This window comes from Fonsecaea erecta, assembly GCF_001651985.1.
Source record: "Fonsecaea erecta strain CBS 125763 chromosome Unknown Scaff13, whole genome shotgun sequence".
Taxonomy (NCBI): Eukaryota; Fungi; Ascomycota; class Eurotiomycetes; order Chaetothyriales; family Herpotrichiellaceae; genus Fonsecaea; species Fonsecaea erecta.
In genome coordinates, this window is record NW_017387256.1 from 397032 (window position 1) to 418473 (window position 21442).

Sequence of the window (21442 nt, forward strand, 5' to 3'; positions counted from 1 at the left end):
ATGATTATTCCAACATATGGACCGCAGTCACATCCATCCACCCGCAGTCCTTTCTGCAACGCCCCATGTCCCTCGACTTAGAGATGATGCAGCGACAGAATGCCTGGCCATGCCTTCCAAGGTTTCTGGCACAACCCTCATGATGATACTCTCTACGTCCGTATATAACCCTACGGTTGAGTAGACGTCCTCCTGTCCTCACACCGAACTATCCAACAACAGTCATTGCTGCGCCTGCTCAAGCGCAAGGTTTGAGAAGAAGAGAGGACAAGAGATGGGGCGTTCGAGATCTGAGTTACATACCAGGGACACACTTCACGGGGAGAGTTGAGTGCCATGGCGGCGGTGTCCCTCATTGACAAGTGTTCCGAGCAGGTGCTGAGCGGCGTGCAGCTCGTTAGGGAAACTGAAGAAGTCGAGATCTTGTTGCTGGCCGAGCTGGAAATGGCCGGTGAATAATATGTCGGTCGAGCAAGCGACCACATGGGACGTATCTACGGGGCCATCACGGATTGAAGTCTAGCAGAACCCAGGGAGAAGACCTAACATGACGCTGATTCCTTCGACCGAACCGCGGCCGACGAAGGCGGTGTGATTGATTCTCCTCGAAGCGGCGAGCGAGACAGACACATATCTCCGTCTATCTCTCTAACTATGACCTGAACACACGTCGCTCCATGACAGATCGAGTATGAACCTACACTTCTTCTAGGAAACAGATGCGCCGACACATAGGAGGAGGAGGAGGAGGAGGGGATGCCACTCAGACGAAGCTACCGGCCAACAGAAAGAGACGAGTAGCTCGGTCTTTTTCGAATCCCTGATGCCGCTGAATGCAGAGGCTCTTCAAGTCGTCGACCGAGGCTGCGTGATTCTCGCCAGTTTGTTCTCGTTGAGCTGACGGTCGGCCGTTTGCTGGAAGGCCACTGCATCGTGACATGACATCAAGCTCACCACCACCACCACCGCCTACTCAACAGTTGCAGTCGACATTGGACCATGGGATATATTGCCGACAGAGAATTAAGTTGTCTAATATCATTTGCCATGGCTGGGTTTTGGTCTGCGAGGAGAGAGAGAGAGAGAGAGAGAGAGAGTCACACACTTCACATTACAAGAAACAAAACGGACGAGATCGTCCAAACAATATCCCATTCTCCTTATAGAGGTTCTTGATAACGACAGAGCGATGGTTAGGTGGTTGGTTGATGTGAGAGGGAATTCAAAGTCCTCCTCATCACCGTACACCACGGGTATGAATAATAAAGGAATGAATCCGGGAGGGTGTCCTCCTCCTCCTCCTCCTCTTCCAGCCGTTGATAAAGGAGGGTTAGTATACATAACAGGGTATATCGGAAAAGACAGTGGTGACGGTAGCCTCCCCTCCCCCCCAAATCGCGGTCAAGTAGTCCCGAGCCTCATTCATTCCTCCTTTCATTCTCGAAATAGCCTCCTCCTCCTCTTCGTTCTCCTCCTGGTTTCAAGGTTCAGTTCTGTCCCTGGCCTCCCATCCGCGTCGACTCTATTTCTCTAAAAAAAATTCCCACCCACCTCCTCTTTACTTTGTCCCGGGGTCCTGGACAGATCGTGCTCGTTGGTTGATCCACTCCATCAGGTCTTCGAGCAAAGCCGGCCCCATGATGCCCTGCATCAACAGCCCGGTGTGGCCATAGGGAAAGGCGCTCAGTGTGGTGGGGCAGCCCGCCTCCTCGAGACGCGACGCAAAGTCGAGGCTTTCTCTGAACAGGATGTCGCCGGTCATGGCCACGATCTTGGTCGGAAAGGAACGCATGGACTCAAGGGTCTTCTGGTCGGCGTAGATGGGACTGGCGCGCCAATTGTCCCGGGACCGGTCCCCAGGACCAGTGAAGCATCGGCTCTGGAAGAATCGCATGGTCTCCGGCGTGAGCCAGGGCGCGTCCCAGTACTCCTTCCATCGTTCCTCGCACTCGAACGTGTTGTCCAAGCTGGGAGCGACAAGGAGGAGCCCCACCGGTGGACATCCTTTTGCCGACCAGGCCAACGCGGTCGCAGCGGCCAGGTTCCCACCCCTGCGGTTCAAATCAGTAAAATCGAGCTTCCAACTCCAGGGGTCAAGATATCTCACGATGATACGCCAGCGAGAATCACGTCCCTCTTTCCCACGCGTCCCCGAACCCAATTTGCTATCAACATGGCGTCGTCATGCGGAAGAGGAAACTGCCCGCGGCGATAGGCACCGCTAAAAACCCGACATCCGCAATCGATAGAGAAGTCAGAGCACGGAGGCGCGCCCGAAGAGGGAAAAAGACTTACGAGCCGCAATATGGCTGAGGACGTTGTTATCACCCGATATGTCTCCCAGCATCCAACCTCCCCCAGCAAACCACACAATGACCGGCATTTCACGGCGCACGTTTCTCCGTACCAATTGCCTCACACGCAGTTCGTGCGAGATATAGTGGTCGATGATATTTGCCTCGAAGTGGAAGAAGATGTCTGTTTTCGCCTCGTACGGCGACATGGGCGTGATACGGTTCCCCCACACACGAGGCGGATACCACTGTACCACCTCTTCGTGGAAGGACTTGTATTCGCCACACAAGTGCTCCGAAATCTTGGGCGACAAAGGAGACAAGGGGACTCTCAGGTACTTGGCCATGGTCCAGTCCACTCTGGGAGTGCAGGGGAGCAGGGTGTGCTGCGCCTCGCCGGCACAGCTAGAGAGTATAATGACCCAGTGGGTGATATGGTACTCAAGGTCCTGGACCGTAAACGGGACATTGAATCGTCGAGAAATCCATTTCGACATTGCCTCCATTGGCAGGGCCCGGGGCTGAAGAAAGTCCCTGTTGGGGGTTCCTGAGACTGCACCGAGGAAGACAATGGCCGCGTTCATTAACCAGTTGAAACGTCTCGTCCATCCTTTGCTCCCGCCGTTTTCAGACTCCGGATTTGCGAGGATTTGACTCAGGAGAAAAGTTTGCTGCCAAACATCAGCCAAATGCAGTTGTCGGCCGGCGAAGTGCTTGTTCAAAAACGAATCAATCCGGGATATGTCCCCAGCAGTGATGGCCTCGAAGGATGGCCGGTGCGAAAAATCAAAGACATTGAGATTGTCGTGTGAGAAAATCCACGTCAATAGAATGTTGAGGATGCAATACCTCAGGTTTTCGGACCGTGGCCCTTCCATGGTGACCTAGAGCGCGATCAGAGGGACGATTGAATAGAAGACCGCTTCGTGGGTGAGAGGCGTAGAGAGATGGTCTATTACTCACCTTTGGCGGCCAGAGCCCGCAATTGAGAACCAGGAAGTCGATCTGATATTGGAAGAGAGACTGGGGAAGGAAGAACGTAAGTGGGCAGGTTGGGGTCGATAGATATATAGACAGACACGCAGCCAGGCGGTGACTGAGGGAGGGGATTGACAGGGCTCAAGCTTTGCAAGGAGGTAATAATGGCAGAAGTATCCGAAAACCAAGCGAGTGAAAGCTGGAATAGCAGTTCTGGCCGACGGCCCTTTGATCGCACCCTGTCTCTGACGAGAGGTGACGCTTCCTGTCTGCTCTAGATCACTCTAGATCACGTATTCCTTCAACAACACAAACACATACACACACTCTCTCTCTCTTTCCCTCTTTCCCTCTCCGGGTTTCTCTTGGGCTGGGATCTGGGATACTACACTCACTTGCACAGCCTTGATATCACCACTTGTCGAGCAATGGCCGCCGTCTCCTCACCTTGCTGTACTGGTAGCCACCATGGCCACGGGAGATCCCCGTTTCTCAACCAGGATCATGACCTTTTCTCTTTCCCCCTCGGGGACGTGAACCTGCTTTTCCCTTTGCACCCTCCCACCCAAGTATCATCCCGCGCGTCTTAGCGTATGTGATAGGAGGGTAAAACTCTGAGAGCAATCAACCACACTGCATATTACCTGCCTTGGCTGGCAGAATGATGGTGGAGAGAGGAGTTCTGGAATCCGAGATGCAAAGCAATCACAGTCTCAATCACATTGACGTGTGGCCCCATTTGAGCGTCGAACGTGGGAGGTCCACGCGCCTCACTTAGTGGGAGCTCAGGGCCAGGATGATCCGGAGAGGGTCCCCCATGTGTTTCATTTAGCTCGCCGGAGACTTGGTCATGGAATAATAATGGAACTCGGACGGGGGTTCGCTCACCAAGGTCGCGGATGGCATGCTGGAGGGAGTAGCGTGAAAGGGGACGAGGTTACACCAAAGGGGTTCAAACTAGCGAGCCGCGTGTCTTTGTCGCGAAGGGCGAGACCAAACGGTTGATTGGACCAGACAGCCTCATTCCCACAACCAACATACGCTGTGTTTTGTCAGTGATCATCTACGTGCAGGGGGATCAACAGATGGAAGCACACCACACCGTGGGTGTACCAAGTTGTCCAAAGCGCCAGTGTCTGGAGCATCGGGACACGAAGCAGGTCGACAGCTTCCAGGGACGAACCCAAACATCCGGATAGGAGTGTGAAAAGCAAACGATGGCATAGTGAAAGTGTCACTCTGGAAGCATGAATGGTCAACGAACGGTGCGTCGCGGAGACACTTTAGCGCAGCTTAGCTTTTGGGGGGCCGAGAAGCCCATCCGGTGCCCCCGCTGACCGCTACTTGACACCAAATCACTGATGGCCTTGCTTGGGACATAGGACACTTGTCGTAGGAGGAAAAGTCGTGGCGTTGAGGTCAGAGAGCCGCCTGAACCTTAAGTAGACACCTGGCCAAAGTGGTGGTCAAAGGAGGAAGGGGAAAAAGGTCTGTGCATGGGGGTGACTTGCTCTAGACCTCCTTCCATACCTTTGTACCTGCCTGAGATAGCTACAGGCAAACAGTGGGCAGCCCCATGACCGCCTAATAAATACCTTGTGATCCATGAGTCCACCGCCTAGGCTAGCCTCACTCGCCCTTAGCACGCCCTTTTGAGTCCCCTACAGAATCGCTATCCCAGAGCTCGATCACCCGGGGGCCATGTCAGCCTAGTACTGTACAGTAGCCCCAAGATAGCCTGGTCAGCCCCGACTTCGGATCGATCAACTAGAGCACCCGATGTTTGGCCTTGCAACCATCGCTGAGAGAGCAAACTCGAATTTACCTAGTTTCTCTTGGGATGGCACCATGGGTCACCTACAGGCTGTCTATCACCTATCACTCCGACACACTCATTTCTTTGTTCTTTGCCTGGTTCTCTTCGTCTCTCCTCTCCCCCGGCAAGAGGAGCCAGGCAGGGCCACTCCCACACTTCGTGCCACACCATGCCTCCTGCTGCTTGAGATAGCCTTTGCACAGCCCTCGATCGATTCTGCTGAGATATGATCACTCCACCCAGCATCGCTACCAACATCCAAGTGTCTCGGAGGAACAACAAAGCAATGGCCTCCAATCCGCTAATCTCTCGCGCTTCTCGCTTATCTCAGACATGTGCTCCGATCTCGCTGCTCTGGGGCCAGATTTCCAGCTGGTGCCTCGACAAATGCCGAACTATTGTCCCTGTGAGACAGACCGGGTCAAATTGTACAGCTTAGTCTGATGAGATGAGCGTACGATAGTAAGAAAGTAGAAGTAATTAGCCACTGGTGATAAAGTTATCCTCAGTTGAAAGCAATGTCGGTCTATCTCCTCGTCGATACCACGGGATCTCTCAACTCATCAAGAAATACTAGCTTTTCAATATGGCGGGCACCTCGTCGGTAATTGAGCAATCCAGTCGTAATAGTACATGAAAGAGGCATGAAACTTTTTTCCTCCGTACGGGATACCACGGCCCTGGTTTTTGTTTCTCGTTCCTCGTCGTCGTTCATCCCGTTCCGTCATTCCTAGCATGAAGTGAAATGAAAAGGAAAGAAAAGGAGGAAAGCCATATTGAGAAAGTAAAACGTAATAAAACCCCGAAAGGATCCTGGCGCTTCCAGAAACCGAAGAAAAAGCCCGAAATAATGACCGTGCCAAATGAAAGCCTCACTGGAGGCGTTGTGGCTGGTCGGCGGCGTGTGAATGTGTCCTTGTGTCGTCAATGTCATAAGTCAGATCGGTCATACAAGAGGCTTGAACCCCCCTCGTCTCTGGCGAAAGAGAAATAGAAAAAGAGGGCGGGATAGAGGAAGGAGGAGTAGTGGGAAGCTGCAGCCTCCAGCCGTGGTGCCTCGATGGCGCTTGGCGCTTTTCCGAGTGTTTTTGGTTGTTCGTCGTTGCTTTTCGTGTCCAGGTCTCATATCATCTCGTCATTTCCGTCGATGAGTGGGGTGTCTCTACACCAGGTCGCATTGATATATCTTTCTGGTTCAGTGACAGTGCGAGGAGATGCCTGGTGACTCTCGAGTCAAAACTGGTCATGTTCCCCATCTCATCTCACTCATCCTAGTCTAGTCGTCGTACCAGACCTTGCTCCTCGGCTTCTTAATGCGGTGGACGTACCACTTGGCTCGCACCCACTGATACACGTTGATCGAGGGCACCTGGACAATCTCGACCTGCTTGGGCTGCTGCACGACGAAGCGGCGAAGCAAGAATTCAAACGGCGTCTGCACGCCCCAGCCGTGGCGGGGCGAGAAGTGGAAGTACCCGGCCCCCATGCACTTGGCTAGGTTGAGCCCGGCGTCGTACGCCACTGTCTGCCCGTGGTAGTCGGTCATAGTGCCGACCAGGGCAGTCAGCCGTCGCCGGCTGTTCTGGTACCGCATCACCGAGTGAAAGGTGGTCGTCGACGAGGTGCTGAAGACAAATATCATGGCGTCGCACTCGGGATAGTCCGCGGGATCGTTGCCCGTTTCGATGATGTCAAGCTCGATGAGCTCCGACTCGACATTAACCCATTTGCCGTAGTGTACCATGTTTTTGTGCTCTTCTAGATATTTGCCGAAGAGATACTGTAATGCCACAGCGAACAACGCGTCAGTGTGATCATCACTTCGCACCCGAACTTGTATTCCCACCGACCAAGGCCGCAGGCTTACCTGGTGGATGAGTGTTGTTTTGCCCGCTCCCGGGTCGCCAAACACACCCACGGTGAACTTCTTTGACTTTCCCGTCATTTTCTCTCGTTGGTTCTTGCGGTGAGGACAACAGGGAGAGTTTACAAAGCTCGGAGATCACGTATGGAGACTGCTGCACGAATCTTTCTGAGAAAAGAGAACGAAGAAAAAGGAGAGATTGAGGGGCGGGCATTCTGTTCTCTAAGTAAGTGAGACCAAAGCCCGCCAAGCGCACTCACTCTTTCAATCTGGAAGTTCGAAGTGTGCCATGATTGGATCCGTAGGTGGTGTAAGGTTTAATGGAAGGCAGGGTGTCGCACGCAGCAAGATAGAACCAGGGTATCCAGGACGGGTAGGGAGCTTCCCACCTTTTTGCATGCATATAACAAGGGCCTTGCGGCGCCCGACCCTGAGACACGCGACAGATGCAGCGACGAGGGGTCGACGACCCTGTTGATCCCACCAGAGATGCCACCGTAGGAGAGGGGCCACCTTTGCTCAGATCGCACGGTTCACCTCCTGCCGCGAGGCAGATCGACACCGAAATCTGGGAAAACAGTGGGGTTGGCCTCGTCTTGTTTCTTTGGGGTATAATCTTATGAGTATCTTGCTTTTACTCCCGCCAAGGGCTGGGGAAACAGTACAGAGATCGTCTGAGAAAAGCAGGAAGTCGGCGAGAGGAAACTTGGGTTGAGAGACGGACTCAAACCCAGAGCACCCAGGAGGCAGGAGATGGTGTCCGGAAGGCTTTACCGGCGGGAGGCACATGCCAGGGTCCGCGTCTGGCAGGCTGTGTGCACAGATCCTAATCGTCCGTGACTGGGTCTTAATTTCATCTCGACCATGCATTACTGTGCATATACAGACATGCTCAGTCAATGGTTTCGTGGGGGGATAGCGCCATCACCCACGAAGAGCCGCAGGCAGGATATTTTCGAGGCATGTTCCGGTGATCTGAGACAGGAGCTGAGAACAGCAGGCCAGTTGAGTTGAGGCAGGACGTGGGTATCGAGGGGGAGGTGCATTTTGGCACCTGATTTTGAGTGAAAAATCCCCTATTCGTAGAGGAAGCAGGTCAGGCTGGTCCAATGGGAAGCAGTCACAACATAGGGAGTCCAGCAAGGGGAGGCCCGCCTCTGTTCACTAGTAGCCCGGGGAAGGACACGAAGAACGGGAGGCTGAGGGAAGTCAAAGAGGGAGTGAAGGGAAAGAGAGAGAGAGAGGAGGGAAAAGGGAAAATAGAGTAAGGGAAACAGATGGGGCGAAAGCTTGCGGCCCGCACCAGCCTAGTGTGCCCCTCGTACTTACTACTGTGTAATGTCGTACCTCGTACTTTGTGTTCGCCAACGACCTGCCAGCCTGCACCAACCCCATCTCATCATGCTATCCCGGCCAATTCAGCTCCTATACAGATGCCGAGAAACACAGTCGCACATGAAGATCACACAGACCGTACTGCGCTGGATACAGACGGTCGTATAACAGAAAGGTTGTGCCAGGTAGTGGTGTCGTCGGTCATGCGAGGGGGTTTTGCCTTTGGGCTTGCTTGATCTTGGTCCATGGAGGCGACGGGTCGGCGGATGGTGCCATGCATCACTGACGAGCTAAAAGCACAAGAACTGCTTGTATCCCTCGAGTAAAGAGTATCCTACCGAGCACCGAGTGGTCTATCCCTAGAACAGCAAGCCACCGGATGTTCCATCCGATATATCATCCGAAGTTTGACATGTTCGCAGCTGGAAGCTGTTCAACCACCGACAAAATCTCCTCTGTGTCGTGTTGCCGGGTCAGTGTCGGTCAGGAACGTCTCCATCCTTGCGCCACCCAGCAAATGGGCAAACAACCCGGCGCGCTTGATGTCTCTCCACACGGTCTGGTGGAGGACTCCGAATGAACCATCTCTGCAAACCCCCGTGCATCCCAATGCGTCTTCAGGTGCTCAAGGATCTTTCAATTGCCCCAGCTAGACCACGGCTTTCCCTTACGGCGTCTCTTCGGTGACAGCTTTTCCCGTCCTAGAGAGAGAGACAGACAGATGCCCCCAGCTTTACCTGACACAGGAGTCCGACCCCGAACAAAAAGTCTTTGGCCAGAGTTTTTCTCGCCGAGAGAAAAAGTCCATCTGAAGAAAATTCGGCTTCCACCACATACATGCAGACTGCGATCCAATACAGAGGTCACCTACGGCTTTTCTGGAGCTTTAACTGCCACGACGAATGCTGATCGCTTCACATGATGACTTAGCGAATTCCACGCGGAATATCTAGCGTTGGATCCCTGGGGGACGATCTGTCTCAGCGACCATACGGTTGGGAACAAGACCCTGACGGGTACATTCAAACAGGCACTAGAGGCTGCAGTGGAGGCAGTCCTTATTCCTAGGCGAAACTGAAAATATCAGCGATATTCAGACTTCTGGCTGTTTCTGGTCAAGATGCATCCTGCATCCCCCATTAGACGGCGAATCAGCCCCGGTGGCTAACCTGCCTAACATTTTGCAGGATTTATGGATACTCTGACACTGGGGGACACGGAGGTCGATCCTGAATGCAGTTCTCGCAACTTCCCGCTGCTGATTTCAAGCAAGAAGGAGAAGGGTCACAGGGTGAAAGGCAGGTGGTGTCTGCACAGCTGACCAAGTGAAAACATCATGGTAATTATTGTAATTGTCTGCCTGGTTTAGGAAACTGCTAAATATTGTGGCAATATTTTTGTATATGAACCCAGAACGCTGACAAGTGACAGCACCACGAAACAAAGAGTCTCAATAATCTTGCAAGTCCTCCTCCCTCTCCCCAGCAGACGCGCGTCGAGGGTTCGGCTTCATGTGGAACCAAGTATTTGCAGACATGAGGCATGTGCCACTTCCCTGGTCCTGGGGTCGAACTTGCTGGGGGCTGCCAAAAAGGTAGGATCTTTTTTTTGGAGCCGGATTCTAAGGCAAAAGTGTCCATTCTCCACCTCGTAGATCTTGCTAGTAGATGATATTCATGGAACAGACACGGTTCGTAGCCCTGCGCAGGAACTCTCCAGCCCAACCCATTCGACGGGTCTGAAGCGGGCATCAGCGATCTGCCATTTCCAAGCGGTGTGCGCAACCCAGTGTTGTTCCTGGACAGCTATCGAATCAGAAGCAAAGAACAAAACCATGAGCGTCTGCATGGTTTCCGCATATTTTCTCGGCGGACGACTCGCAGCGGAATATGTATTAGCATCCTGGGCGACCTCTACTAGTTTCTGTCTAATCCAAAAACTCGCTGAGCGACGGCGTCAAATGCTGAAAAAGGGAGCTGACTTGCCGTTTTCAGTATTTCAGCGACACTTTCATGAGACAGCGAAACATCTAGGGTGAGGCCGGTCGGTTCAGATAGCAGATCTAGTCGGGGGCAAATGGTGATTAGAGGAGTTAGCACTTGCTAGACTGATAAGACTTGTTCGGTATGACGAGAGCCCATGCTAAAGTCACCGAGCTACGGACTCCAGGCTCTTGTAAGCATATTCCTGTCAGCATCGTAGGTGCATCGGATTCGGACGGAATCACTCAAATTGTGGCGGGCCAGTTCGGCTGCTTGGGTTCCCCATGGGTACAGAACCGTTGACAGATCGTGAAGCTCTGTGGATATGTGGCCATTACTCGTAGAACCGCAGAATCTCAGCGGTCTGGCGTTCGGGTGCGAGAATTTCAGCTATGCTTGCTTGGTCGAGGTCTCGCGCCGTGGACAGGAGGGTCGCTCGGTGGTTCAGTGCTCTGGTCGAAATCTGAGAGAATGAGATTGGGAGGGACACCGTGCGAGATGGTGATTCGCCGTGCAATTGTAGAACAAGTCTCCAGTCCTCAGTCGATCTCTGTGGTACCATGGGGAGCAGTGCGAGGGGCGCAGGCACAGGCACAGTTGGCCATGCGCAGCCGAGGATGCTGCCAAGCCACAAGCACGCGATCCCGTGATCCCGTGATCCCGTGTTCCCGGCACCGCACCTAATAGTGTACTGCGTATTTGCCTGCGCCCGCGACCCCTGCCACCAACCTGCATCGTCACGATGATCTTCCGAGAACACAAAACCCTCCGATGAGCCTGAATAGGTTCACTTCCCTCCTACTGCAAGCTCCATTCTGTGTCATGAGAAGATAAACTTGTTGGGCGAGGCCCATTTGCGTAAGTTATCTTTGTCACTGATGTCTACCACTCGCAGTTCATCACATCGATCCCCAAATTGAGGGCGCCCGGATGCCCTGCACTACCCCGTCTCGACTCTCTCGACTGTCTCGTGGTTCGACTCAGGCAACGAGACAGTGGTGTCATTGAACCTGCCTCGCTATCCCTGCCTGGAGCTCCCAAGACGATAATGCTCCTCCTGCACGTAACCCCATATCTTATAGCACCCTCGCGAAGCCCATGAGAAGAGAGCAGCGTGACACGGTGACACCACATCCAGCAATGATTGTTCCTTCGATCACTTTTCGTTGATTCTCAGCAAAGCTTCCTCTGACACCTTGGCCAAGAGACTTCCGGAGAAGATTGTCCTCAAGACTGTGGAACTATTAGGACCTTTGCGCCTCTATGCTGTGGAAAATGGGCCAACTCGGGAAAGTTCCGTCAAACCGGCCGTCAAATCGATGGACATCATCGTTGGCGGACTTATAAAACTCTTGGTTGCATACTGCCCGCCGCAATCGCACACCCTCTTGCCCGGATGACCCTAATTTGAGGTCGACGATTGATTCTCCATCACGGTGAAAGAAAAAATTTTGGTCAATCTGCAACGATGTCATCGTCCCCGCCCTTCTGCTTCCCGTGCTTCGTCGCTCGCGTCGTATCGCCGATGGAGCGAGTGCTAACCTAGGCACGACCACGACCACAACCACAACCACACGGCTTGCCGGTCACCGCCGGAATTGAATTGGTAGAGGGAAGAGATCAGGTCGGGCGGATTAGGAAGACTGCCGGGGTACAGCTGTTTACTCTCTCCTGCACACAAGGCCGCCCAGTCTGCTTCTCAGGACATAATAGCCCGTGACCGCTCGGAGGCACCACTGATGTCGGTTCATCATGAATCATTCTCTTCAGCATCTTCATTGAAGAAATCCCGCCATGGAGCTTGACTGACTGTCACCTTTCCACACGCGGAATGGTTGCGATTGGACTGCCTGGGTGGCATTTCGGCCCCAGCCATGCGCTGGCTCAACATAGAGCGGATCAATGCACGTGCCACACTCATCGATGCCTAGTTGCGGGGCTATATTCGACTTGGTTTCCCCCTGCCTCTAATGGTGAGTGCCATGTCCCTCGATCGTTGACTGCCATCGTCCTCCTGCACTCGACACCACATCATATAGAAAGTTCTGGGTTCGGCTATAAGTCTCTTAACCGCAACTGGACTGGGTTGGTTGCCGACGCTGCCAGACACTTGCAGACGCAGGATTTGCAGATGCTTGTGCCATTTGTTCGCTTGTGAAGACGGCAGGCCCTCGACAATACCAGAAGATGATCTTTTCCGTTCTTTCATTTGGCGAATGCATGCGCACAACCGGGCTCCTATTCTTTATATCCCCTCATCGCAATCATTGGTCCTGTGTTTGATATCTCGCATCACATCTGCATACCCATTCAACGGGTGCTCGGACGAATCGCTATTGGAGACACGTTGCACAGAACGGTCAAATGCGGGCCAACAACATGCTCCGGAATCTCCAAGGCGTTCTCCACTATCGAAGTGGTCACCTCCATCGATGCATTGCCGTCTGGTTAGCAACGATGCGAGAGGCGTGCTCTGGCCCAGGATATTAATCTGACATAAAGATGCTTTACAGACCGCTCTTTCTCTCTACGACCTTCAACTCCCTGTCTAGGATTTCAACATGGGTGTCTTCGAAACTTTGTGGTTCGACACGAAAGCGTCCCTCCTCCTTCCACTTGCTTGTTTCGTCTTGTGGATATGCTATAATGCCGGATTGGTCATTTATCGCCTATATTTCAGCCCAATCGCCCACTTTCCGGGTCCCAAGATTGCGGCAGTAACCTACTGGTGAGAAGCGTTGTTGTCTTCAATTCTGGCCTGTCTTGACACCCGTCCCAGGTACGAGTTCTACTACGACGTGATTCTGGGCGGGCAGTACACTTTTCGCATTCTGGACCTCCACAAGCAATATGGCCCTGTTGTCCGCATCAACCCGCGAGAGCTGCACTTCTACCCTCCTCAATTCTATGAAGAGATTTATGCGGGACCCACGCGGCGACGGGATCGCTGGGAACGCTACACCCAGGGCTTCGGCATGCCTGGCGCTGGAGCAAGCACGAATCCTCACGACTTACACCGGGCAAGACGCGCCGCATTGAGTCCCTACTTCAGCATGCAGAGTGAGTTGCTCTGTGAAACGACCTTGAAGTGACAAACTTTCTGGCTTTGGATGCGGACTAACACAGGCCTGCAGGCGTGCGGAAGCTGCAAAGTGTCATCGAGGAGAAGGCAGATCTGCTGATGGCGAGATTCAGAGAGTTTGGCAACATGAGACGAGAAGACGAAAGGAAACCCTTGAACTTGGAAGTCGCATTCGCTGCCTACGCGTACGGTCAGTCTCGTCGCTCGATCTCTCTTTTAGTTTCCTAGCCCCTGATGATTCTGGGCCTGATTCTGATCAGATGTCATCACCGAATACGCCTTTGCTCGCAGTGAACATCATCTTGAAGCCGAGGATTTTGATCCCTGGATGCTGAAAGCCGCCTCTTCCACCAGCTCCCTCGGCCAGATTGCAAAGCAGATGTATTGGATCTTTTGGTTGGTGCTGAATATTCCGGACTGGATGGCTCGGAGGCTCGACGCGAATGGTAAGCATGACTTCTTTGGGACGGAGGGATGAACGAACTCCGTTGGTCGTCCATGTGCATTCAGCTGACTGATTGTAGCCAGTCGTTACCTCCAGTTCAAGCGGGTAAGTGGCGGGCTACCATGTTCTCTCTGCCCCATTTGCTCATCTGCAGTCTTTTCTGGCTCCTGAGCAATCTTTTGAGGGACTAACAACGATCTTGCTCCGCTGCGGTAGGATATCAAGAACCAAATCGAAAATATCCGTAACGGGATCGACACATCGCACAAAACCGCCTCGCACCCGACCATCTTCCACGAAATTCTCGACAGCCCTCTGCCACCCGCGGAAAAGCGCACGTCCCGCCTTGCCGATGAAGGAGCCACGGTTGTGAGCGCGGGGGCGGTGACCACGGGCTGGACACTGCCGGTGATCGTATTCTACCTGCTGTCCAACCCACCTGTCCTGCAGAAGCTGAAACAAGAGCTGTCCGACGCCATCCCGGATCCCACCAAGCCCACCGCCCTCCCCGAACTCGAACGCCTGCCGTACCTGACGGGCGTGATCCAGGAGGGGTTGCGACTGAGCTACGGCATCTGCACGCGGCTGGAGCGGATCGCGCAGGACGAAGCGCTGGTGTTTGAAGACGGCTCGAGAACCTGGACGGTCCCGCCGGGCACCCCGTGCTCCATGACCAGCTACATCATCCACCGCAACCCGGCCATCTTCCCTAACCCCAGCGAGTACCAGCCGGAGCGGTGGATCGCGAACCCGCGCCTGGACAAGTACCTCGTCAGCTTCTCCAAGGGCAAAATGCAATGTCTGGGCATCAACCTCGCCTACGCCGAACTGTATCTCATGGTGGCCAAGCTGTTCCGCGTGTATGGCAGTCCACAGGTGAAATTCGACGGCGATGTCGGCCGGCTGGAGCTGTTCGACACAACCTTCGAGAAGGACATCGACATGCGTGAGGACCGCTTCATTCCCTTGCCGAGCAGGGATACCAAGGGCGTGAGGGTGCTGGTTGAGCTCAACTAGAGCACTCGTCCATCTTCTTCGCACCAAGGGACTCTTCTTTCTTCGCTGCTTCCTCAGAGACTGGTCTGGGACGCAGCGGTGGGTCGATTTGGAGTTTTGGATAGAATCCACCGAAGAGGGAAAAAGTTGGCTCAGACTGAATAACTAATCCTCTCCTTTTCTACAAACTGCCTCCGTCCTGGTCGTTCGAGGTGCAGTGTGTTCCCAAAGTGGCCTGCCCAGTCCAATCCATCCCCTGCATCTGCTCCATGCCCCTCCCCCTCTCTTGTCTCGTCCGATTCCCTGCCGTGTGGTCTGCGGATGCCCCTTTTTCTACATCTCAACATCTGCCACTGATGACGACATGAATGTGAATCAGTCCATCATCGTGAGAGCACAACCAAGGCCGGCCCTCGTTCCAGTGTTGTTCCCAAAGTGCCCCTCGGCCATCGCGACAGGGCTCGTTTCGTTTCTTGCATCTCGCCTCAACTTGGTCCGGCCTCTTCGCTAGAGTTCGGTCGCCGATCGGCCGTGTTCTTCTTATGCTAGTTCTTCTTGTCCGCCTTCCGTCGTCCATATCCATGTCTGTGTCCGTGTCCGTGTTCGTGTCCACGGCACTGAACAGCACAGACTTCATGATACCCTCTTTCGCAGTTTGGAGCGAGCGGTAGGGGGATCGTATCCATATCCATAATCACATGCACTCACCCGTCCATCCATCCATTCGTTCATCCATCTACAACTGCTCACCAGCCTCACGAACGTCCAGTGAGGCTCATAGTTTCGATCCGATCGACATAGCTCGAATCCAGACACCAAAGAGAATGCCATTTCGCGGTCTTGAAAGAGTGATTGGATGAATGGGTGAGGGAGTGAAAGACGGAGGGGGTTCCGCGTGAGCGTGAACCAAAAAACGGAGAGGAAGCCAGATATGTTCCCAATGATAGGAAAGGCACTGGGGTCGTTGGAAAGGGGAAGAAGAGGGAGAAGACAGCGTCCAGCCGGTGGGAAAGGCGACGTCCAGTCCAGTCCAGTGAGCGGGTTTAGCATAGGCATTGACTGGCCTGGATCACACTGCAGCACACACACAGCTCTCTCCGAGGGCGGAAATCTGGCGCAATTGCGGGACGATGGCAAAGGGCGGCGGCGGTGGTGGGTGGTGGTTCCCGAGGGGACTTGGGGAGTTATTCGAGATGAAGTCAAGTCACTATGAAAGGCGTGCGAGGCTCCTTCGGGTCTGGTTTTTCTCGTCGTTGTCGTGCAAGCGAAGCGCCGTTCCCGAGGAATCCCTACGGGAGCATGAGTTCTCTCGGGGGTGGAGAGGGAAGGGAGGGAGAAAAGAGAGAGTAGAGAAGAGGAAACACGGCGAGGCGAGGAGATGAGATGGAGGTCAGAAAAACAACGAATCAACGACCCAATAAGTCAATATCCTCGGCGTGCGAGAGATAACGTAAATGTCTGAAGAAGCGTCACGCATGTGGCGAAGGGAAGCAATCGATAGATAGATAGATAGATAGATAGATAGATAGATAGATAGATAGGCAAAATGAATAGAAGGAGGAGGAGGAGAGCAAGTGAAACATACAGCCAAAACCAGCCCCAGCATCATCATCTTTTTCCTTACCCTTAGCAAATCGGCGCAGAACAACACAATAGCGGCTGCATAGGGCGACTCGAATCAAGCAGGGAGTAACAAAAATATCCCCAGACCTCCCTTTGAGCCACACACACCACACATCTCGTCACGCAAAGGTCGGTCTCAAGGATCACCGGAGGGGGGAAAAGAACTTCGCCGGCCGGTCCTCTTTCCCTTTCATTTATTCGGAACCACGTACACCTGATTGTATTCCTGTTGGTATCCGTACCCAGATGGAGATGGATACGAAGGCGGTCTCTGGTAAGCCGCTGCGCGTTGATAGTGCATCCCGTATCCCTCCTGTGGCGGCAACTGCTGACTGGCGGGAGCATATCGTCCGCGGTTGGATCTTTTGGCGCGCAGGATACAGCAACCGACCAGGAAAAGGAAGACCAGCCCGCAGAAACCGGCAATGGCTCCGATGAGGATCGTCCGGTGTGCAGAGACCCATGATATCGTGTCGTCAGTGTCTGCATCGTCGCCGGGAGAGGAGCTCGAGGTCGAAGACGAAGTAGAGGTGGCAGTGCTCCCATACCAATAGCTGGAGAAGTACCGGGGTAGATTGTCAATCGTTGCGTTTCCGCCGTAGTATGTGAGCATCATCTGCAAAGCTGTCGTTAGCTCGAGTAAATATACAAATTACAACGTGTTTCTTGATATCACCGAAAAACGGGGCCCTCACCGTGTCCGTGGTGCCGATGGTGTCGGTACAGCTGAGGTAGGTATAGCCTGCTGGACCGCCGAAAGTCGCCGTTGCGCAAAGAGGGTAGTCTTCACCACTATTCGTACAGACCAAGTCAGCCGCTGATCAACAGTTCCCAGGTGGTGCGGGAGCAGACAGGCGGTCACGGTACATACCAGACAGTATTGAGATAGTTCCCTTGACAGGCCATATCACAGCCATTGTTGACCATCGAATACGGCACACAAGAGGTCACCCAGGCACAATCCGTCGTGTAAGCGTCCGCACAACAACCGACGGCATGAAGTTCGGGAGACCACAGGCAAGCTTGATAGTCGCAGACAAGAGGTGTATCTAGGCACACTGATCAGTATCATATGTGCTGACAGTTATGGAACAAAGCTGAGGCATTGTAGTAGAAGCTGATAAGATCCACTAATGCTTACTGAGATCACCGTTGACCCATCCACAAGTGTTGTCGTCGACCGTGTCCGTATCAGCTCTTTTGAGCAGATCGCGCCGGTGGGTCAGAATTGGAGCTGAAGTGATGGGACTGACGGGGATAGCTTTGGCCGTCGCCCGTTGACTGGTAGTGACTGAAGCGGTGATTTCTGCCATGGCTGTCAAGTATGGACTGGCTGTCTCTCTGCAGAAATATCAAAGACGCCAATAGACCACATAGAACAGAACAAGGGCCAACTTCCGTGGAACGGGGGAGACCAGGGAGGCACGAAGAGAGAGGAACGGGAGTACTTATGGGCGGATTGGCCGGACAGGTAGGCAGACTTGGGGCACGGTCCATTAGAAGAAAAAGCCATCGCCCATTCATTCAAAAAGCCCAAAAGAGCAAGAGCATTCGAGTCCGGAAGATGGACATGGCTAGCAAAAGGCCAGTGGAACACACTGTGTCGGATCCTGCGCCTCGAACGCCAAAAAGGTCACCGGCGCCCACAACCCATGCGGGTGCCCAAGCTCGACACGATTGAGCTTGTTTTGCATGCGCAATCTTGGTCCTCTTGGCATTTGGGATATGGTCGAAGTTTAAGAGGCCAGATTGCCCTGGTGTATGCCTTGTTGCTGGCGCCTTTGGCCGTAGCGAGCCTTTGAATACGAGATGGCAACATTGCTCGGGACTCTGAGTGAAATGCAAAGGAAGACGTTGGCGTAGAGCTGAGTGAAGGTTTCGCCAAGCTCTGAAGTGGCCAATCACAGGACGTCAATAGCGAAGATGGATGGGGGCTGGACGCATCGAGACCCGAGACAACGGGATGGAATTCACGGGCAGGAAATGAATGGGCCAGAGGGGGACAGAGGGATGTAGAGAGATAGATATGGTATGTATTCAATTCAGACGGCTTTTGGTTGAAGGCGCCCGCTAACAAATCGCCCCAGCATGACACAAATCTAACTCTGACAAGGCTGTCTCATGGAGCCACAGTCCTCGCGACGCATGCCTCGTGGTGTTCAAACCGACAGTGCCTCTATTCGACGCTCGAAATGCCTGGCTTATCCTTCTATGCATCCTAAATCAAGCGTGAAGGCATCTCGTAATCCAAACGGGGAACTCCCTGGCAAATCTCCTAGACCTCCTGGATATAATTGGCAGGAACACTTCTTGTCTCGCCATTCTTCTCGACGTCGGCCCACCCATCTCCGGAGCCCATACTGATCAATATAAACTTCTCTCCCTCGGCCATGTCGAACTCGGCGTCACTCTGGGCCGTGTAAGGATAGAGAGCTTCCACATATTTGACCTTCTTCGCGCCTCGTTTGGGCGCCACTGCAGGGCCCTGCTTCTTTTTGCCCGCACTCGCCAAATTCGACGAGGCCAGCGAGGCACTCGAGTTGGAATATAACGATGGTGGCCGCTCCTGTGCGGGCGTACTGGCGGCAGTGGGCAGTTCTTCCAGGTAGGCAGTTGGCACGAGGCCTTCTTTACCCAAGCCGGCATGGACTTTGGTCCAGCCACCGTCTGCTGATGGTCAGTACAAGTGAGTGAGTGCACTGAGTTGGGGCTTACGTACCGTCAGGTTCCAGTATCCTCACTTCGGCACCCTCTGGAACAGAGATTTCTCCCTCGTCTCTGGCTTCATATGGATAGATCATCTTGCCTCTGGGTTGACCACTCCCGTTGGCGGCCACGTCAGCGCCAGGAGGAGCACTGACATACGCCGCGGGGGGTGGTGCAACAATCCTGTTTCGTCTCGCCGCAGTGACCGTCGTGGATCCAGAGTTGGAGGTAATCGTCGTCAGTGGAGAAGAGGTGGCTGAATCGTCTAGGGCCGACAACCTGGGAACGCCGCCAGACAAAGACCTTGTGGCACTGGCCGCGTACCCAGAGGACAGACTGCTCATCGTGTCTTGCCTCATTAAGGGAGGAGGAGATGTGGCACCGTTCGAGGCAGGTGGAGGGGCTTCCACGGCCATCAGCGCTGCCGCTTGTCGTTCCGCTTTCAACTTCTTCTTCTCTTCCTTCGTCTGTTCTCCCGGACAGTCGGCAGGCACTTTCATGTGGCATTTGCTGTGGCACGTAAAGCCGCAATCAGTACAGATAAACCCTTTGGCACTCAGGCCCCAGATGCGATCACCACACAGATCACAATTGGTCGGGATTTTGAAGGTCTCGGATTTGAAGGTGTGACTCTTGCCGTACATGCTGAGATCGCCCACGACCGAAGTTATAGTCGATGTCTCCACTTCCGCCGTCAATCGTTTCCGCTCGACGGCATGCAGCTCCTCCTGCAGGGCAAATTGTGACCGCACCGATTCTACTTCGTCACGCCTGTCTCTGCCGTCTCGCCGAGCCTGCTTCACGTTTTCCAGCTCTCGCCTTTTCTGAGCGGACTCGGCCTTGAGCTGATTGATGAGCGGCTTGCTCTTCTGGAGGATGTTGCGCAGGAAAACTTTGGACGCCTCGTCGGTCATCATGTTGTCCGTATCCAGCCACACAGGAGACGGTTCAAAAACCATGTCAGGAGGTTCCTGCCACTGTACAGCATTGTGCCGTACAAACATGTTGCTGTCGAGACTCGGATTGTTGCGGGGGATTTCGTTCGAGAGACGGGTCATGAGCTCGGTGCTTCTCTTGAGAGTATTGGTCTCGAGGGTGGCGGCCACCAGCCATATCGAGTTGAGTTTCGAGACACGCGTCTCGTTCAGGTCCTGCAGCGAGTTGAGCAGTTCCGGGACGTATTCGTGGTAATAGCATTCCTTCATCTTATTCGCGACATTGATGCCGATCAGGTACGTGTTCTTGACATTGTTCATTTCCATCAACTGTTGGTTGTACGTGCTTTGAGCCTTGCTTTTGTCGAAAGACGATTCTGCCTTTTTCCTTCGGTTCTCCACCTCCTGACACACCGCATCGTATCTCTGTTTCAACTTTTTCAGATCGCCGTAAGACGAGTCCCTCTCCTTCACCAGTTTGGCATTGTAATCGGCATGGCTCTTTCTCAATTCCTCGAGTTTCGTGGCGGTATACTCCAGCGGCGTCGCGACTTGACTGATGAGGTCTTTGGAGAATTTCGCGTGTTCGTTCGCTCGCGCCTCAAGCGTCGATAGGTGGGTGGTCCATGTCGTGAGGGAGGCGGACTCTAGAGAACCCGGGGTCAGAGCGGGATTGTCGCCGACGCTCAAGTTGCTGGATCGTTTTGATTTCTTGTCATAGTATTTCTTTGCCAGAGCGGCCAACTTCTGGCTGTATTCCTTTTCTATAGCAGACCGTTCCTGGTAGAATTCTTGGATTTCGGTGAGCCAGGTAATGCCCAGGTTGACCCAGTTGTCGACCGGCTTGTAGCCGTCCTAAATCAACATTAGTGTACTGTTCAACAAAAGGCGCACAGAGGCGACGGCGAACCTTGAGCTCAGTGCCAAAGGAGACCGTCGCAACCTGAGCCATTGTAATCGCAGAAGGACAGGCAATCCAGACAGCAGCAGCATCATTCCATATCGTCAACCAAGCGTAGATGAAGAGGGTTCGTGGTTCTCCGATTTCTTTTGATCTTAGTGCAGACTGCGGCGCAGCTGGGGTTGTATGCGTACTCCTCTCCAGCGATTGGCGCGGGGACAAGTCGATCAAATAATCATCCGGCTTGACGCACGGGTGGCACTGATGGCACGGTCGTTTGGGGTGACACCCAGCGGCAATGACTGCCCGCCAAAGTCCCTGGCTCCAGGTACCAAGCACCCCTCACACAGAGACCGACGACCACCCAGGTACACCCAGGACCAGTGGAACTAGTCCTAGTCCAGTAAGGGGGCACTACCACAACTCGGCAGACTCACTTATGTACATACAGTTCGCAGTACGTCGTCCTTGTAGGCTCTTCACCA

At 53.7% G+C, this 21442-nt stretch overlaps 5 protein-coding genes across 5 annotated transcripts; 1 reads left to right on the forward strand and 4 right to left on the reverse strand.

Annotated features, from left to right (window-relative positions):
* Positions 1–1558: 1558 nt before the first annotated feature.
* Positions 1559–3172, reverse strand: AYL99_11047 (hypothetical protein; the record flags this gene model as incomplete). The annotated part of the gene is made up of 4 exons (XM_018842553.1): positions 1559–2051; positions 2108–2221; positions 2296–2309; positions 2408–3172. 4 exons carry the CDS (start codon positions 3170–3172, stop codon positions 1559–1561), a joined length of 1386 nt encoding a protein of 461 aa, XP_018687966.1.
* Positions 3173–6364: 3192 nt separating this feature from the next.
* Positions 6365–7033, reverse strand: AYL99_11048 (hypothetical protein; the record flags this gene model as incomplete). Its single annotated transcript, XM_018842554.1, has 2 exons — positions 6365–6868; positions 6956–7033. The coding sequence occupies 2 exons, from the start codon at positions 7031–7033 to the stop codon at positions 6365–6367; spliced, it is 582 nt and encodes a 193-aa protein (XP_018687967.1).
* A 5797-nt stretch (positions 7034–12830) lies between these two features.
* Positions 12831–14813, forward strand: AYL99_11049 (hypothetical protein; the record flags this gene model as incomplete). Its single annotated transcript, XM_018842555.1, has 6 exons — positions 12831–12997; positions 13049–13329; positions 13404–13541; positions 13612–13797; positions 13876–13901; positions 14013–14813. 6 exons carry the CDS (start codon positions 12831–12833, stop codon positions 14811–14813), a joined length of 1599 nt encoding a protein of 532 aa, XP_018687968.1.
* Positions 14814–16605: 1792 nt separating this feature from the next.
* AYL99_11050 (hypothetical protein) lies at positions 16606–17728 on the reverse strand (the record flags this gene model as incomplete). Its single annotated transcript, XM_018842556.1, has 4 exons — positions 16606–17031; positions 17111–17207; positions 17287–17464; positions 17557–17728. The coding sequence occupies 4 exons, from the start codon at positions 17726–17728 to the stop codon at positions 16606–16608; spliced, it is 873 nt and encodes a 290-aa protein (XP_018687969.1).
* Positions 17729–18690: 962 nt separating this feature from the next.
* On the reverse strand, positions 18691–21008 carry AYL99_11051 (hypothetical protein; the record flags this gene model as incomplete). The annotated part of the gene is made up of 3 exons (XM_018842557.1): positions 18691–19082; positions 19135–20911; positions 20967–21008. The coding sequence occupies 3 exons, from the start codon at positions 21006–21008 to the stop codon at positions 18691–18693; spliced, it is 2211 nt and encodes a 736-aa protein (XP_018687970.1).
* Positions 21009–21442: the final 434 nt, after the last annotated feature.